The sequence below is a fragment of the Chelonoidis abingdonii genome, chromosome 19 (genome assembly GCF_003597395.2).
Source record: "Chelonoidis abingdonii isolate Lonesome George chromosome 19, CheloAbing_2.0, whole genome shotgun sequence".
Classification (NCBI taxonomy): domain Eukaryota; kingdom Metazoa; phylum Chordata; order Testudines; family Testudinidae; genus Chelonoidis; species Chelonoidis abingdonii.
The window spans coordinates 22407640-22426964 of NC_133787.1; the positions used below are offsets into that span (position 1 = coordinate 22407640).

Genomic DNA, 19325 nt, shown 5'->3' on the forward strand with positions numbered 1-19325 from the left:
CCCATTATATTTAATTGGGATTAAGCCAATATGTTTCTATATTACATGGAGTAGGATTTTATACAAATTTATCTAAAAACACACTTAGGATCTCATTCTATGAAACTTTCCCAAAGATTTTTGAATCATCCAGTTGAATTCCATAATACATTATGGTTTTGTTAGACTTTTTCAAAGGGGTTTTCAGTAATCTTAATTTGTAACTAGTTTTGAGAAGGGAGGGGTAATGGGATAATGAAGAAGCAAGAAAAGGAAATATTGCAGTGTCACGTTTGTTACAAATTCCCATGTTTTCCTTCATTTACCAACCTTTGCTATTTATATACTTTTGTTCTTACAAAATGTAATTAGAAATGGTATAAAAATGTCTGCTGTGTCAATTAAATATCAATTAGGAACACAAACTACCTTTAATGGAGAAAAAAATTATTGTACATGCACAGTAGCAAACTTTCAGAATTCACTGTTTCTGGCTATTTGTTTTGTGTTTTCCTTAAAATATCACAAGACAATAATCTACATTTATTTATTATTTCACACTGAATTTCATTTCTAAAATGGAAGGTAAGTTGAAGTGATCAGAACTATTGCATTTTTGTAGTATTCAAATTGCTTTTTTTTTTTAAAAAATGGCCAAATTGATAGTAGCATTCTACATTTTTTGTTTTGATTTGCTTTAAATATTTTTTAGATACGAGATGTTCCATGCAAAGTTTTATTCTGAACTACATTTACTTGGCCGGGGTACTTAAAACAAGGAAGGGTTGACATGCTTTATTTTTAGTGGCATTAAATTATTATGATATATTGAAATTGCTGCAACATGGAGAAATTTCTCTGTGACCAAATGTTAGGAGAGAGAGGAAATAACCGTAATTCTCAGCTGTATTAGCTCATTTGGCCTGTTTTAGAAAATTTAGTTTAAAAAGTGAGTTATTTGACATCACTTCAAATACCTTCTCTCCCCCTCATTGTTTTTCAGATGTTCTCTTTGTGGATATGTATGCAGTCACCCTCCTTCCCTGAAGTCCCATATGTGGAAACATGCAAGTGACCAAAATTATAATTATGAACAAGTGAACAAGGCTATTAATGATGCAATTTCACAAAGCGGCAGGTGTGTGTATGTATGACACTTCCTTACAAACTAGAATCCTTAATCTAGACTTTTTGAAAGCACCCAACATTGACCCAAGATAAACTACAATCTGCAAATTTAAACAAAGAAAATTACTATGACTTTTAAAAAAAAAACTTTGTTTATTTTTTAGGTTTCAAGGGCAGCTACCTGGAAAGACTCTATTAGAAAGCACTGCTGAAAGTTTAGTACCTGTTCTAGAGAGTTCAGAGAACTTGGTGTCATTTTCAGAGTCCATTAATCAGACTACTAATGAAATTTCAGGTTCTAATGAAAATCAAAAACATAATCCAACAATTAATACCTCATGCAATTTGGAAAAGAACTCCAGTCAGCCTCACCTTGGCACCGAATACTGTGTTCTACTCTTCTGCTGTTGTATTTGTGGATTTGAGTCCACCAACAAAGAAAACCTGTTGGATCATATGAAAGAACATGAAGGTGAAATCATAAACATCATTCTAAATAAGGACCACAGTGCAATTCAGAGCTCCAACTAGGTCAAACTATCAGCTAAAAAGAAGAGGCTTTCCTAAAATGGGTTTTTTCTATCTTTGCTAATGTTGCCTGAGATACTTGCTCAAGAGAGGAAACACAAGTAAAATGTACTGATTTCCCAACTGAGTCTTTGTTGCAATTACGGACATAATTTAATTAGCTAAAACCATTAAATACTCCGTTTTGGGGAAACTGTGGAATGATCCATCTAACCCTTTATCCTTCCCTGTGATGCCAAGAGTCTGGATTTCTCAATTCCTGGTGTTAATCCAAAGTGCATTAGCACAATAAGAAACTCAAACTCAGCAGCTAAACAAGGTATTAGCTCAATTCAAAAGGCTTTTTTTTTTTTTTTTGTGCCTTGATAGTATTTAGTTAAGGATGTGAAACTCATTTCAGGCAAATATTGTTTTTCCTTCAATGCAAAAGACATTGGGCCAGATACAGGTTATGAATTAATGCTCACCTAAAATTTACTGTTCGATTCTAAGGGGTAGATGGTGAGGTGGGTGCTCCTGATTTATTTTTAAGGCCTTACTCTTCCCAGCTTAACAGTTGTTTTCTGAATAAACAGTACTGGATGGTATTCCTTCTATCACTAATAGAAAGGGCCGATTCAAGGCAGCAGAAGCTGAGTGACCTGAAGGCAGTAGGTATCTTGCCAATTATTTGGCTAGATCCTAAGTAAATACAAGATCTTATTTTAGACATGTTAAATTCATATGACCCATTGTTTAATGACTTTCTTTAAAATATTCAGCCAAACCTCTAAAAGCAAGTGGATCATGATATAAATTGGCATTTTTACTAGTGACATTTTCATGTCAGTACATAATGAGTGCGGTAATCTTGGGGTGGGAACAGGCAATCACCAGAAATGTAATTGACAAAAGGCCAGATTTTTCAAGGTACTTAGGCCCTAAAGATGTAGATAGGCGCCTAGTGAGATTTTCAAAAGCACATGGTGCATAGCCACTTTTGAAAATTGCACTAGGTGCCTACCTACATCTTTAAGTGCCTAAGTACCTAGAAAAGTCTGGCTCTAACACTGGCTGTTGAAATAATTACTCAAAAGGTATACTAATCTTTTCACATAAAATGCTTCAAATTTCACAATAAGAGAATTCAGCAAAAATAATTTCTAAGTAAAAATTGACCTGCTTTGTGGAAACAACCTTTCCTCTGTTGCACCAAAATAGAAAGGAACAGGATCTATGATGGTTAATAGAGTAAACATTACTGATGCATGTGATAAGGATTCACAAAGGGAACTTGATAATTGTGGTCTTGTATTTTTAAAGCAACCCTTAGAAATTTCTTCCTTTTTAAAAACATTTTGCGTCTAAAATTATAATGCTGATCTTTCATGTAGTTTAAATGACCTACATCAGTTTATGTATGGATGGGAATTTCAGTATGCAGGCTAATTGCCAGGGAATTCTGCCCAAATCACTTGTAAAGTTGGCCCCTAAAATTGTGTTTTAGTATATACTTGCTACAAAAAAAGTGTAATATTTGAAAAGGAGCCCTTTAGCAGTCAGACTAAAACATTCTGGTGAAGTTTGAAACATTCAATTTTGGTTTAAAAGTAGCTTCAAAACTGTAATTGCACTGAAGCATGCCCAGTTGTTGGCATCTCAGTTCAGTTATGCCTGGGTTAGTTGCTCATTTGTTAAAAATGGTTAGTACACTATTGTTTTAAAGAGCGATGCAGAACTTTTTTGTATTTATTACCTATTTATACATTTTTTTTTAGCAGAAATGAGCTACAACTGTATAAATCTGAAAAGCTGGTGTATGAGTAGCGTACAGTCTTCATGGTGCTATTTCTGTGTTAATTTTCTAAGTTCTCCTGTGGACAGTGGAGCTGGTCAAACAGGAAACAAGAAGAGGATAGCTTTTTGTATACAACTTTACTTTTAAGAAGCAACCCAGGGTATAAAGGCTGGATAAAGGGCAGAGTTGTATTTCAAGCTGTACTAGTGATCTTTTAAAGTGGGTTTGTTTTTAAACATTTTGAACTTTTTCTACATTTAAGTAGTCCTATTAATTTGGTTATAAATTAGGTTAGATGTACAAAAGTTATTTTAAAAATTGGTAAAGATCTATCATCATACAGCCCATTACACTAATAGGTTTGACCTGTCCATGAACTAAACATAGTACATTTCACATATTTTAAATGTAAAGTAACTTCTGTATGTTTTACATTTTTTTACTAAAAATAGAATATACAAAGGCCAATCAGAAGGAATTTTTTCATATTCATACAGGCTAATTTGACACTTTAAAAACATGATTATAATGAACAATTTCAATCAGAAGTGGAAAATATTTAAATAGGGTACTGGTGTTGTCTTAGTGACCAGTATTGAGACCAATATTGTATCTTTCATGTAGAATTCTGTTTAAAAAACAGGAAATTATTGGGCACATTTTTAATATGTGAGATCATAGAGCACATTCTGACATTCCAGATCCTGTATTTACAGATCCCATTTATTGCATTCATTTGAAAATCTGGTAAATATAAAAATATCAGAGAGGCCACAGTAATTTGTATTTTAAATTCCTATTTTAAACTCATCGAAACTACAGTGTGCCTTGACCTTAACTTAATTTCTTCCCATAATGGATCATGCATTTTAAAGTTGTTACACTAATGTAATGTGAAGAACTTGGAGGAATGAGCTGGAAGATGGCAGAGAGCCCAGATTTACAAAGTTGAACTTTTTAGTCATGTTTTTCTGAGTGCAGCGTTATAATATAATGCACCAAGACCCATTGTAATACATTGGAACTACAAACCAAGGTATAGCTACTTAAAGCGTGTTCTTTACCATCTCATTATTTGTGTGAGTAATCTTTGGTTAACCATGTGTTGTTCTAGCAGTAGAAGGAGGTGGGAGGGCCTTCTAAAAACTGACTAGGATAAATACTACAACTGCCAAGAAATAATTACTTGCTAGCCTGCAGAAAATAAACAATCTTCATAGAGAAAAATTCCTTATTGATTGTCCCCATGCTGCCATCGATTCACATTCAAAATTGCCCCTTGACTTTAACAGAAACTATGAATGTGGAATGATTACAGAATCAGTTCCTGAAAGCAAGTATTCTGATCATGATACCTGCTTTGGAAAGTGTTGTGTTGATTAGTTTGTTTGCATGTTTTGGGTTTGTTTTAACAGCACTTTTCAGGGTTACACCATTTCAATGTTCCCATTCCTTTGAGAATTTACAAATATTTTGAGATGCTGCTGGCACACAGAACTAGCAAATTATCATACTTGCAGTGCTATTGGTTTTTCTTTCAACACTGCTCTAAGCAGATTTTATTCAGTGACATGGACTATAACTTAAAGCCTTTGTTCTAGATACCTACAATTCTGTTATGGAGGAAATTCCCATTTTCTACTCATGAAATAGCTGGGAATCTATAATCTTCCATTGTAGCTTTCTATTTTGTACTTGGCCTAGAAAGAGAGAGTGGGATTCAGCCAGAGTTACTGTATTCTCCTGTCCCAAGCACTTATTTAATCATTAAAATAAAAAAAAAATTGTACAGTAGGTGCTCAAAAGTATTGACGAATAGAATATATTTAATAGAAATTTACATTTGCGTTTGATATTCATGGACATGAGTACGTATATTTTTTTAAGAAAAGGTATTGTAACACTATGGCACTGCTTTTTATAGCCAAAGTTTAAAAAAATTTAGAAAACTGACATAAAGACTGCAGTTACTTTTGACACTGTATCTTATTAAAATAGGATGAAATGCATTTTATAAAACTATCCAGCACATTAAGCTGCATGCCTTAAGCTCTCTGTAGGATTGTGTTCCTGATAGAACAGATTGTCTGTTTGGAACTATGAAGCAAGTCTGTAGTACTACTTTAACTACCTTCTGAAATACTGTATGTTAGAATAATTTATTTTGCTTTACAGGAATTTGTCATGTATTGACTTTAATATTGTATTTTGGTAATAAACTTTGTTAAACACTTCGTGGTGTTCTACTTTTATTTGTACAATATGAGACAAATATTTAACGGGGAAGTAAATATTGAGCCAATGCTTGGTAAGGTGGAAGAAAACTACACCTTTTGAAATGGGTGTGCAAATCCAATCTGAACACCCAGGCAGAGATCATGATGCTTTATATAAGCAGAATGCCTTTCTTATGTAGAGGCACAACTCCCTTGCTAATCTATTCCAGTGCTTTAACTATCCTTATAGTTACCTTAGATAGTAGGAAAAACTCTGTCTCCTTTGTAGCAAATTCCTGTCCTGCCTTCAGGGGACACGGAGAACAAAATAGCATGATTATCTTCCCTTTATGAAGTACACACATTTTACGTAGATCAGTTTCTTGAAAATAATTATTCTTCCTTATTTATCCATATTCTGTATATACCTTTACTTTTTTCTCCATTGATGTGAATAAAATTACTTCTCTTCTGTACAGATTAACTCCTGCTGACCCCTATCATGGTATTGTAGCTCTTACAATATTTAGTGCTAAGAACAAAGTGACCTAATGCTACACTCTGTAGAGTCCATAATTCCTCAGTTCCCATACTCTACAGTCCCTAACTCTGGCATTCAGTCATCCACTAATGGGCTACCCACGCTGCTGCTTCTAATGGCAGGTCTTGTTGCTCTTTAAGGGCACTGTGTTAAGTCTCTTTGGGCTTCTTGTGAAAGATTGGGTGGTTTGGGTTTATTCCAAGATCTTATCCTGTATGTGAGTGAAAGACACACACACTTATATACATGGACCCCAAAATGTGCAAAATGGTGGCACTTTGTAAATAAAAATTATACTCAGTTGGGCAAAGGTTTAAGAGACCAATCAAAACTATGTGTAAAAATTTAACATTGACAGCTGTATTTTTAATGTATCTTTAGAATCCTCAAGCTGTAATTAGAATATACTGTAGTCTTTTCATAACCCAGTTCTGAATTCTAATTTTAGAAATACTTAAACTATTTAAGTATAAACATGGTTATAGTTTTCACATGTTTGACAACAGTTAATTTTAAAATTGTATGAAACAATATGTAAGATTGATATAGATCTCAAACAAGCTACATGAGGTATCTTATTTGCAAAAGGACTAGAAGACTAAGTCAAGACAATTGGTTTCTTGTCATAAAAATACAATATATCCAATTACACAGCGATACAATCTTTCATTTTAAAGCACTGCCACATGATTAACTTTAATGTGATTAGACAAGGTTATCTAAGATCCCCAGTGGGCCATAAGAGGTCCTAGAACAAGTCATGGCTAAAACTTATTCAACTCAGTATTTCCTTTATTTTATAGTATAAAAGTGACAGTCCTCAGTTCAAATTCTATCATCGACCCAACAAGACTAACATAGCAGACAAAGGAAGTTTTGTCAACACTGTGTAAGTGATTTAAGTGAATTCCTTTCTGGAAAATGCATAATATACCATCTTGGGATATGATTATCTCATACTGCATATGTTAAACTGGGATGGGACCTGGTCAGTATTTAGTTTGAAGAATTCCAGTAGAACCCAGAATGCTCCAGAAAGCTGTGTTGGCAACTCAAAATGATTCTTTTCTCATAGCAATGTTGAACCAATATAGTTGCCTAATACTAGGAGAGGCAATAGTTGATATCTATCCAATGAGATCTAAAAGTGAGGTCCTGATTACTTGTACTCATTAAAGCTTGCGTGGCATTTTACACAAAGCCTGATACCTAGGTTCAGTTTCCAACGTGGATAGCTAATTGAACTGGTTGAATAACAAAACTGATTTGTAAATATCTTCATGAATAAAAGCTCTAAATTCCTTCATCTATAATTCACAAGGTCATGCTGTTCAAGAGTATTTGGACAACTGAGAAGAATTCATGAATTCCCAGAGTATCAACAACTTTAAAATGAATGAATTCATTGGAAAATTCAAATCAGAAGGTAATTATAAATCCCCTGACAAAGATAGTCTCTGCATCTGTGTTTGTACATAACCTAATATGAGGTCCAGATTGGAGTCTTAGGATGCTACTGTAACAAATGAATAATAACTTGTTTTTTTGTTTTTCTACTGTTTCAAATGTTTATCATCCAGGCAGGTATCAGCAACAATGCCATAAAATGTACATGTCCCTGCATATAAAAATAGTAACCAGTCAACAGATCAACCCCCAGGTTGAACATTTTGTTCAAACTACAGTATTTGGCAAATGTTAGTTTAAAAAAAAAAAGTCAGGATCAGTTCATGAATGATGTCCCTGTCTACAACGGGCTAGCTGGAGTCACCATATGGTTGATTACTGCCTTCTGCTGGCTGCCCTGTTAAAAGATTACAGATCTGAGATCTTAAATGTCTCAAAGTGCAGGGAAAGACAGAGGGACAGTCATCAAAAGCAGTTATCACCTATGAACAAGATGTTGCCTAACATCTTGTCCACATGAGAAAATTATACTGACTTAAGTAATGTCCATACAAAAGAGCTGCAATTTAGTTAGTTCAATTTCTAAAATCAATTTCGTTAAATTGGTACAAATTCTCATGTAGAGAAGGCTTTAGACAAGAGTGACATTATTTCCATTTTTATAAGACGTGTAGTATTATAAATTTACTTTAAATTAGGTTATTTTTCCAATGTTAAATTCTGGTGACCTTTTCTTTGCACCCATTCTTTGGAGCAGGGACATGAAATTTGGCAGAAGGTGGTCTTTGTGTCAGGCATGTGCCTTTTGCCATCCCCTTGAAAATCTGCAAAAATTTGGCCTTTGGGGAAAAAAAAAAAAAAGTTTGAACATGCTAAGTAGAGACTTGAGTATAATCATTAAAATCTCTGCACAGAGCATGTTTGAGCTGCTTATACCTCCTAGTGCTGACCAGACCATATGCCATCCCCACAGACACAGCCTGTTCCAGGCACCAGCCTCCATGAATTACTGTGCTCCTGAGCTCTTTAAGTATTTTTTGTGCTATACTCTGATTGGCCAGCTGAGTTTTTGTTTTGTTTGGCTGCTCATAGAGTGCAGCTCTGAAAATATTTTCCCCTCTGGCCAGCAAAAGGCTAATGCCACTCCTGCTCACAGGGCAACTGAGTGTGTGCCATCTCAGAGCTATGGGAGCAAAACAGGCCTTACCAGGCAATGGCTACTCTGGGCCTATTAGGTATTAGGGTAGCCATGTTTGTCTGTATCCACAAAAACAACAAGGAGTCCAGTGGCACCTCAGATTTCTTTGGGCATAAGCTTTTGTGGATACATCTGAAGAAATGAGGTTTTTTACCCACAAAAGCTTATGCCCAAATAAACCTGTTAGTCTTTAAGGTGCCACTGGACTCCTTGTTGTTTCTGGGCCTAGGTGGGACTGGTCACTGGAATTCTCAATGATTCCCCCTGTTGCCATGCAGTCAGCCTGGAGGAGAAAGCTAGCTGACTCAAATCCATAGGGGACAAAAAGCAGATATGAGGAAGCACAGTATTAGATTAGGACAAGAAGTCTAGTAAGACAGCCGAGTGTGGAACAGAAAGACTGGCTGGATAAGGAGACTGGGTCATGATGGGTCATTTGGTGGTGGGTACAAAACTGAGTGACTGGGTAACAAAATGGCAAATGAAATTCAATGTTGATAAATGCAAAGTAATGCACACTGGAAAACATAATCGCAACTATACATATAAAATGATGAGGTCTAAATTAGCTGTTACCACTTAAGAAAGATCTTGGAGTCATTGTTGATAGTTCACTCAAAACATCCACTCAGTGTGCAGCAGCAGTCAAAAAAGCAAACAATGTTGGGAATCATTAAGAAACGGAAAGATAAGACTGAAAATATTTCATTGCCTATATAAAAATCCATGGTACTCCCGCATCTTAAATACTGATATATTGGAATTGGAAAAAGTTCAGAAAAGGGCAACAAAAATTATTAAGGGTGTGCAATGGCTTCCACATGAGGAGTGATTAATAAGACTGGGACTGTTCAGCTTGGAAAAGAGACAACTAAGGGACGATATGATAGAGGTCTATAAAATCATGACTGGTGTTAAGAAAGTAAATAAGGAAGTGTTATTTACTCTGTCTCATAACAGAAGAAGTAGGGGTCACCAAATGAAATTAATAGGCAGCAGGTTTAAAAACAAACAAAAGGAAGTATTTTTCCACACAACGCACAGTCAACCTATGGAACTCCTTGCCAAAGGATGTTGTGAAGGCCAAGACTATAACACGGTTCAAAAAAAAAAAAAAAGAACTAGATATGTTCATGGAGGATGGGTCCATCAATGGTTATTAGCCAGGATGGACACGGACGGTGTCTCTAGCCTCTTTTTGCCAGAAGCTGGGAATGGGCAACAGGGGATGGATCACTTGTGATTACGTTTTGTTCATTCCCTCTGGGGCACCTGACATTGACCACTGTTGGAAGACAGGATACTGGTCTAGATGGACCTTTGATCTGACCAAGTATGGCCATTCTTACAGGCTGGAGAGCAAGCCCACCTGACACTCCCCCATGGCTCCAGTCTCATGGGGGTTGCAACATCATTCGTATTTGGCCCAACCACTCTTTCATCACAAGAGAGAGGTGGCCAGGCCAAATATGAGTGAGTGGTGTTATGACAAGGCACATAGTATTTCAATGCCATGCAACCCTGTGCATCATGTTGCAATGCCTAGATGAGGGAGACAGGCTGAGCTACCACTTCTAGGTGTGGGATGGGCTTACACTATAGCCCCCAGTGAAAAAATTGTATTGTGCATCTCCTTTTGTCAATTGCATAATATGTTTGAGAAAGCACCACGCATCCACCTAAAGACTACCAGGGAGGGTGATTCCCCTCCAATCCCCTACTCCCTCTTAGTTCCACCACTGCCAGGATGCCAGTCTGACTGCCCCCAAAAACACAGTCTGGCACAACTTAAGCCGTGCCTCCAGAAGGTGAAATGGAACTCAAGATTCCTGAGTTGCGCCGTTCCTCTTCTGTTAGTAAAAAACTCTGAAATCCACTGGCAAAGCATGCGTAGAATAAGCACAACAGGGAGATGAGGCACAAAAGACAAAACATATTTCTGTTAAGCTAATAGTTACTCTGTTCGTTTAGGTGCCAGAAGTCTGTGTGGTGGATTTAAAGGTTCCAGTCCCCTGATGAACCATTTGGGCATAAGCAGGATGTCACATGATGGGATTTGTTTTTTCAGTTTGCCTTTTTAAAAACCTAGCAAGTTAGCACCTCCCCTTGAAAACAAACACTTTAAAAGCTCATAATAAAGGTTACAAAGTCAAGCACACAAAAGTTAGGAAATATCAGAATTAAGGCTGCCCATGCATGAGTGAGTGATGCAACTTTAATTCACCCTCTTGTACATTTGCATTATGATACAGTCTTTAATGACATGATCATATGCCATTTTTTCCACAGGACCCCTGCCTTGTTTGGAGCCCAGAATGGACTTGCTCTGGTGATGAATCAGAGTAGTGTAATAAAGGAGGATGTTGTCCATAGGACTCCAGCCTCATTTTTGCAGATGTTAGAAACATGCATAATGCATGACATGGGACTGCAGGAAGAGAAATTATGTTTTCCAGAATAAGGCAATTGATTGCTGCCTTGGATTCTCTCCCTCTTTGCCACTGAGTTCCTAGGATTCTAGGCACGTGACTTAAACCAAAACTTTCCAAAGGTGATTGTGTGTTCCTTATTTTCCAGGTGCCCAAATGGAGACTTGGTGTCTGCATTGCAGAAGTGATGAGCACTCTCAACTGCAAATGAAGTCAGTGAGAGCTTTGCTTGAACATATGAAGTGCTACAGAATGCTAAGCATGCCAAAAAATCAGGTCCTTATCTCAAATTGGCATTCAAAATTAGTGGAAACTTTGAACCTTAACTTCTCTGTGCCACATTTCCCTACCTGTAAAATGGGGATAATATCACCCCTCCAGCTCCTACCAGTGATGAGAAGATACATTCATCGATGTTTGTGAAGCATTCTGATATTATGATAAGAGCCCATAAAAACACTCATGGAGAAATTAATTTTGGCTCTGTGGCAGGGTTTCAATCATGTACAGTAAATAAAGCCTAGGGTCACGTTTAACAATGAGGATAAAATACAATATTTAATAGCTGCTCATTAAGGAAGCCCCATTAATCCTGTGCACTGAATGAGGAAGAAATAGTGATCATGTAAATAAAGAATGTTTCAGAATCTTAAATGTATGCTTAAAATACCATACTGAGCCAGGGCCATAGATAGGAAAAAGTGCATGTACACATGCTACTCATTTTCACTGTCAAACTTAGTTTAGGTTCAAATCCTAGGTTTTGCTTTTTTTTCCAATAAAGCATTCAATAATCATGAGTCAGGGTCCCAAGATTGGCTTAGAAATCATGAGATTCTAAAAAACAAATTGGAACAATACATGAGAACCAGAAAGTGAAATCAACTAGAAAATTACTACCAAGAAATATTAAACTGCCCAGTTTAATTCCATTTCCTATATTGAGTGCAATACACATACTGAAATACAAAAAGTAAACAAAAAATCTTACATTAGAATTTTAAAGGCTTGCAGCTTTGAAAATTTAGGTATTAATATCCACTCCCTCCGAGCAAAGTGGAAAGGACAGCATCTCTGATCCTGCTCCGTCCCTGCAATATTCAAGCCTAAGAAGAGACGGGGGGTGGGGGGTGAAGAACTGCTGACACTGTCCTCCAACCTGGACAGGGAAAAGGGGACCCAGCTGTGACCTCTCTAGGACTAGGAGAGGGGGATGAAGAATCTCAGGAAGAACAGAAACGAAGCTGGTGGGGGTGGGTGGACTGAACTGATGGGGATGCTGAACTAATGGGGGAAGGGTCAGATTTAATTTCTGGGCAGGGAGTAGGCAGATGTGAGGGTGTGAGCTCCTTCAGTGGGGTCCAAAAATCACCTTCCCAAATAAATTTGGGAGAGCAGCCAATGCTAATTATCACACATATTTGGGGATAGGAAGGGGAGTCCAAAAAGAAATCAGGCGACAAATAAAACACAATATAGCCTTTAAAAAAAAATCTCATGATTTTTGATCACTTGAGGTTGGCAATACTAGAATCTCTAGTCTTCATGCCTTTATAATAAAGGTTACCATTGCTTACCTGACTATTACTTCTCAAAACACTCAACATTTTGTATTATACAACTTCAAAACAATGGTTTGGGTAGTTATGAAGATAAGGCACAACTCCTTCACCTCAGAGTCCAGTTAAGGGTGCTAACTAAAATAAATTTGGCACCCTGATCCCAGCTCCAAGTAAACATTAATCAACATTATGAAAACTACCATACACACTTTGGAACAATCAGGAATGACTGGCAGTTGGTGTTCACAAAAATACTCTTAGGCCTGACCAAGAACACTGAATTACCATTTGCTTCTAGAAAAGGGCAATGTTAGGAGGTCAAGATTGAAGTAACTGATGAGGCAGCCTGAAGTAGCTTGCTTTTCAGCTTCAATGCCTACAGATAAAACATTTATTTTCATTGTAGTTAATCCTTTAAGCATTACCAAACCAAAGACGTTTTTACCTGCAGATAATCTCACTAAATAAAATTGTAAGTAGGAAACACTGAAACTTTTAGTTTGGCTGCTTTAAGGATGGCAGCTTAGCCTCTTATTCCACTGAACTCAGCTAGGGTAGCACCGCCAGATAAACCACCATATCTATTGAGGATCCCACCCCACTGCCCTTCAAGACTTTAAAAGTCCAAATAGTTCAACCTTTATTCACATTTACCCAAATGTTATGTGAGGAGGAGAGATGGAGACAGGTGAATAGGCAGGCAGAGAGGAGTGGGCCCCTCCCACTGCGAACCAAATCCTGGCCATCGAAACTCACGTAGCCCAACTTCCTACCCTACCTCAGGTATCTCTTCACTTGCAATCCTAATACAACTTCACGTTGTGCTACCACGTTTACCCAGCATCCTGCCTCAGATTAAATCACGTTATCTCCCTCTGAAAGCACTGCAGCTATCCCTTGTTCCCCAGGCTCGCTGGGGGTAAAAACCTCCCTGCTTCTGTAATCAGCGCCTAGCCACCCCCAAGCAGCCCCTCATCCTTTGCCATTGCCAGCCCCGCTACAGGCAGCTCCCTGCCCCCCAACACATGTACCAGGCAGCTGACCCCCGCCCCCCGGCAGCCCCCCGCCCCGCTCTGCTCGCGGCTCCGCATTCGCAGAGACTGAGAGAGGAACAAAAGGCACCGCGTCCTCCCCCTCCCCACAGGGGGTCTAAGGCGGCTCCGCGCAGGCAGCGCCGGGGTGACCACGGAAGCGAGCCGCCACACAGCCAGCGTTACACCCGGTGCTCCAGCTCGGCAGCGTCGCCAGGTATCGGCCCCGGGGCTGGAGCGCGCGGGAGCAGGGAGGCGCTGGTGTCAGGCCGGGCCAGGCCAGGCCAGGCCGCGGCGTGCAGGCCGCAGAACTGGGCTGTGAAAGAGCTGCGCCATTGGCCGCGGGAGCCTGCGCCTGAGGAGCCCCCCCAGGCCGCTCTGTGTACCCGGGCCGGTGAACGGGGGGCGCGGCCCAGAGCAGCCCCACAGAGCACCTGTCCATCGCCCCCCTTACTTGCCCTTCCCACCATGGCCCCCAGCTGCCCCTTCCCTTCCCTCCCCATCATGGGCCCCAGCTGCCCCTTCCCTCTCCTCCATCACCCCCAGCCCTTCCCATCATGGGCCTCACCTGTCCCTTTCCTCTCCTCCATCGCCCCCACCTGTCCCTCACCTTTCTTCCACTGTCCCATACCTGCCCTAGTCTCCTCTGCCTGGTTACCCCCTACCCATCCCATCTCCTCTGCCTCTACCCTCACCTTGTCTCACACATTGCTCCCCTGCCCATTCCCCTTCCCCATCACCGAATTCCCATCCCATCCTCTCTGCCCCAGTCCCCTTCACTCCTGGTCCATCTCTATCTTCTCCCATCACTGCTGTGCCTGCCCATTCACCTGTCTCCATCACTCCACCTCACATAACCCCTCCCATTCCATCTGCCTTCCTTCTTATCACCTGCACCACCCGGTCTATGCCCCTTCCCACTCCTACCACTCCCACACATCCCATCTCCTTGCTCCATCACCCTTTTATATCTGACCATCTCTCTGACCCATGATGATTATGCACCTGCTCATAACATATGTTCTCATTTCCCCTCTTGCCTATTCTATATTATAGGCCCCTGTCCAATCCCTGTACACCTACATCTTCTCTCTACCCTCATTCCCTCTCTCCATTGCATCACAACCATCTCTGTCCCAGAACGTCTCAATACCTCACTACACTCACCCTTCTACGTACTGTAGACTAAGGAGTTCAATGGAATTTATGTTTTCTATGCCTGGTTATTCTAGTCTTTAATGCTATATTCATGGTAAAAATCAATTTTCCTGATAAGGCATTGGACAAACTCCGGCTGAGACTTTTATGCCAACTCTGCTCCCACCTTTCCTGTATTTGATTGATTTGTTGCTTATGTGCCTGTATTGTTGGGATTTTCTACATAGAGACCGTCAGAATTTTTAAGAGATGTGTTCATGGTATTCTAAAAATGATTCCCCCCTCGTTTATTTCTGGGGGGAAAACATACTTAACTCTGTCTTCTCCACGTCAATCTAGAGCTTCTAAGGTCTAGAGCTCCACAAACTCTCTGTGGTGCATTTGGGCACCTTTAAAAACAAAAAAAACCACAACCACCAAAAAACCATTGCAATCAGCAGTGGCTCACTTAGGGCAAGTCCACACTACAGTGCTACTTCAGCACAGCTATGCCACTGTAACACATCAGGTAAAGATGCACAGTGCCAAAGGGAGAGCATTCTCCCATCAGTATAATTACTTCACCACCCTGAGAGGTGGAAGCTATGTTGGCAAGAGAGTGTCACCCACTGACATAGTGCTGGTGTCGACAGCGCTTCAGACAATGTAACTTACATCACTTGGGGGTGTCTTTTTCATACCTCTGAGCAATGTAAGTTACATTGAATTAAGCGGTATTGTAGACCAACCCTTAGAGCAAGGGTGAGCAATAATTTTCATAGGGGGGCCACTCCATGAATTTTGATGAGTCATCATGGACTGCACATTTCTACTATATTATTGGAGGGGGTGCCGGGTCTCGGAGCTTGCTCAGGAGTGGCCTCTCAGAGGGAGCTTGCTCCAGACTGGGGCAGGGGTGCAGGAGGCGTCAGGCACTGGGAGGGAGTTTTGGTGCAGGAGGGGGTTGGGGCAGGGGTTTGGGGTGCGGGAGGGGGTGCAAGCTCTGGCCGGGAGGCGCGCTTACCACAGGCAGCTCCCAGCCAGCGGCGAAGTGGGACACCCAGGCAGGCTGCTTTCCTGCGGTGGCCATACGCCGCTCCTGGAAGCAGCCAGTTGCTGGCACAGTGGCACGTCTCTGCCCGTCCCTTAGGGGATGGGAGGCAGTGGGTCTCCGTGTGCTGCCTGTGCCTGCAAGCACCACCAATGGGAGCTGTGAGGACGGTGCTGTGGTGGGGGCAGCACGTGGAGCTGCCTCACTCCTCACCAGGGACATGCAGAGACATGCTAGCAGCCGCTGGCCGCTTCCAGGAGCGGTGTGGTGCTACGCCAGGCAGGCGGCCTGCCTGAGTGCCCCACGGGACTTTTAGCCGCCCGGAGATCGCGACGGGGCAGCCAAAGAGCCTGGCAGGCTGGACAGAAATGTTAGGTAGGATCTGGCCCGTGGGCCGTATTTTGCCCACCCCTGCCTTAGAGACTAACTTTTAAGTAGCAAAGCTTGGAGTCTGAAGATGGTGACTTATTTTTGCATTCAAAGCTGGTCATGAATTTTAAAGTCCCTTTATCTTTTAAAATCAAAGCAGGTCATTATTTATGGACAGTGCGTTATGTAATATAGTTTAGGGAACAATCTTGCAGTGCACCGATTTTGAACATTGACTAGCTGACTGTAAATAGTTTCTCCCCGCATCCCATCTCTGGTTTGTGATATGTTTAAGCTATATAGTATGCTAATATTACAAAAGTTGGGGATTTTTTTTCAGCTATATAACTAAATTAGTTGTGCTTTTTTAATGGTTTTCCATCACAGGTTTTCTTTGATGTAATCACTTTTGCACCTCATGGGCCCCCCTCCTGCAAAGATTTGTGCACATGCTTAACTTTGCATATTGTGAGTAGTCCTACTGATTGCATTGGAACTACTCAAAAGCCAAGATTTTCAAGTGACTAGTGATTTAGAATGCCCAACTGAGACACCTTAAAAAGGGACTGATTTTTAAAGGGGGCTGATGTTGAGTACTTTTTGAAAAGTAATCCCATTTAAGGTGTCTCAAATTGGACACCAAAAATAACTAGCCACTTTTGGAAATCTTGTCTACCATGTGTAAAATTATGTATGAGTGTCAGTCTTTGCAGAAGTCATGTCAGTCTTTCCGTTGCATTCTTTTTGATGTCTCTGAGCTACAGAGAATGACACTCTTGTTTTTGTAAAGTATTTTGAATTACTGTACCTGGGTATAACGTTTTAGGCCTCAATGCACAATACAATATGCTTGAGTGTTTTCATGGTTTGTCACACACTTTTTTGATATTATTTGATAAATTTTTGGCAAGGAATATTTATTGCTTTGTATGTGTGTTTAGGAGAGAGACTGAAGAATAATGTATGAAAGTTATTGACATCATGACAACCATCCGACACAGAAAGGGAATAAAAGTCACAGAAGTTGCTGAAGATCTGACACAAGAGAAAAATGTGAAGTCTGATGGAAAAGTTCGAGCTGGTGGGTAATTATAAGAAATGTCATATTGTAGACTCTCACTAATGTCAATTTTTTGGTATCTACCCTTATGCACAGATGAAAACTAGGTACTGTACTAAATAGTTATCCAAGTATAGCCAAATCTTCTTTCTGATCAAAGCTACTGTAGTCACAGCGACACTGTAGATTACTGCGCTAGATTCTTTTACCTGTTTTCTAACTCTAGTTTAGGTTACAAATGAAAATAATTTTGTGAACTTCATAAAACCCAGTTCACATTTAGCAGAGTTCATCATCAGTTACAGTTTTTGCTTAAGGAGGCATAGGACTGGAGTGACTTAAACCAATGGTTCTCAACCTTCTTCTTTCTGAGGCCCCCTCAACATGCTATAAAAACTCTATGGCCCACGTGTGCCATAACAACTGGTTTTCTGCATATAAAAGCCTGGGGAAGAGTTAAGGGGTAGTAAACAGGGCACTTGCCTAGGCCCCCACGAAGCTACATTGCTCAGGCTTCGGCTTCAACTCCATGCAGTGGGGCTTTGGTTTTCCGCCCTGGACCCCAGTGAGTCTAACACAGAGATGGGCAAACTACGGCCCGTGGGCCGCATCCAGGACACCAGCTGTTTTAATCCGTCCCTTGAGCTCCCGCTGGGGAGTGGGGTCTGGAGCTTGCCCTGCTCCGGTGCTCCAGCGGGGGAGCAGGGTCAGGGGTTGCTCTACACAACTCCCAGAAGCAGCAGCAGCATGTGCCCTCTCCAGCTCCAGCCTCCTACTCCTAGGAGTAACCAGGGGCTCCACTCCGCATGATATCCCTGCCCTAAGCGTCACCCCTGCAGCTCCCATTGGCCAGGAACTGCGGCCAATGAGAGCTGCAGGGGCAGCACCTGCGGATGGGGCAGCGCACAGCAGAGCCGTCTGGCAACGCCTCTGCGTAGGAGCTGGAGGGGGGACATGCCACTGCTTCTGGGACCTGCTTGAGATAAGCACCCTCTGGAGCCTGCACCCTTCCCCCCCCCATGCCCCAACCCCCTGTCCCAGCCCTGGTACCCCTCCTTCCCTCCGAACCCCTCAGTCACAGCCCAGAGCACCCTCCTACATCTCAAACCCCTCATCCCCAACCCCACCCCAGAGCCTGCACCCCCAGCTGGAACCCTCACCCCCTCCTGCACCCTAACCCTAATGTCGTGAGCATTCATGGCCCACCATATAATTGGTATACCCAGATGTGTCTCTTGAGCCAAAAAGTTTGTCCATCCCTGGCTTAACGCTGGCCCTGCTTGGCGGACACCCTGAAGCCTGCTCGTGGGCCCCAGGGGACCCCAGACCCCTAGTTGAGAACCATTGCCTTTAGATCAGGCAACTCACAATTAAACCTGGAAAATGTATGCTTCAAACACTGGAGGCTCATACAGATGATTTGAGTTGTGATTCTTAGGTTTGAAGACGTCTGATAGGGGATCATATCTGCACAATATAAGAACAAGTAAATTACATGTGGTGTCAGAGCTTTAACTGAAACCATTTTTGGCTTTTATAGATGTAAGTCAGACTCACACAGTGCTACCTTCAAAATATCTTTTGTTTTGTTGGCTTGTTTATGTAAATGAAGGACAAAGGGAAGTTCTTTCATGGAAATGCCTGAGAGTTCACACCATTTGTTTTTATTTTTGTTAGGGTCACATTTTCAGTCTGCAACCTCAGATTTTGTGCCTGCAAAGTTTGGTCCACCTGCATTTGTGCACACACTTTGAAAGGTTGGCAGCCAATTTATCCAATTCGTGTGCATAGATGTAAATAGGCAAAATACAGCTCTGGTATAAGTGGACAAATCCAGTGTCTTCAGCTTAATTGAATCACACTTGCTTATATTTAATTTGAATTTTGTCCAGTGTGACAGGTAGCCACTTAT

General features: G+C 40.9%; 2 protein-coding genes and 2 long non-coding RNA genes across 9 annotated transcripts in view; 2 read left to right on the plus strand and 2 right to left on the minus strand.

Annotated features, from left to right (window-relative positions):
* Positions 1-5638, plus strand: part of ZNF507 (zinc finger protein 507) — a 38595-nt gene extending 32957 nt beyond the window's left edge. For all 6 annotated transcript variants that reach the window (XM_032788569.2, XM_075073766.1, XM_032788550.2 and 3 more), the window contains 2 exons: positions 983-1117; positions 1272-5638. In XM_032788569.2, the coding sequence (XP_032644460.1) occupies positions 983-1117; positions 1272-1638 (502 nt within the window). In that variant the 3' untranslated portion in view covers positions 1639-5638. The remainder of the gene's footprint in view (positions 1-982; positions 1118-1271) is intronic.
* Positions 1-14183, minus strand: part of LOC116829672 (uncharacterized) — a 28513-nt gene extending 14330 nt beyond the window's left edge. The window contains exons 1-4 of the long non-coding RNA XR_004374794.2: positions 13985-14183; positions 13051-13141; positions 12195-12309; positions 1480-1551 (exon numbers count right to left, since the gene is read on the minus strand). This is a non-coding gene — a long non-coding RNA (uncharacterized LOC116829672). The remainder of the gene's footprint in view (positions 1-1479; positions 1552-12194; positions 12310-13050; positions 13142-13984) is intronic.
* LOC142047950 (uncharacterized) lies at positions 4970-8348 on the minus strand. The gene is made up of 2 exons (XR_012657284.1): positions 8305-8348; positions 4970-5112 (listed from the first exon to the last, which is right to left on the minus strand). It is a non-coding gene; the product is annotated as an uncharacterized LOC142047950 (long non-coding RNA).
* The window catches only part of DPY19L3 (dpy-19 like C-mannosyltransferase 3), a 44843-nt gene continuing 39350 nt past the window's right edge, over positions 13833-19325 (plus strand). Inside the window, exons 1-2 of the mRNA XM_032788610.2 lie at positions 13833-14013; positions 17295-17434. Coding sequence (XP_032644501.1) covers positions 17317-17434 — 118 coding nt within the window. The 5' untranslated portion in view covers positions 13833-14013; positions 17295-17316. The remainder of the gene's footprint in view (positions 14014-17294; positions 17435-19325) is intronic.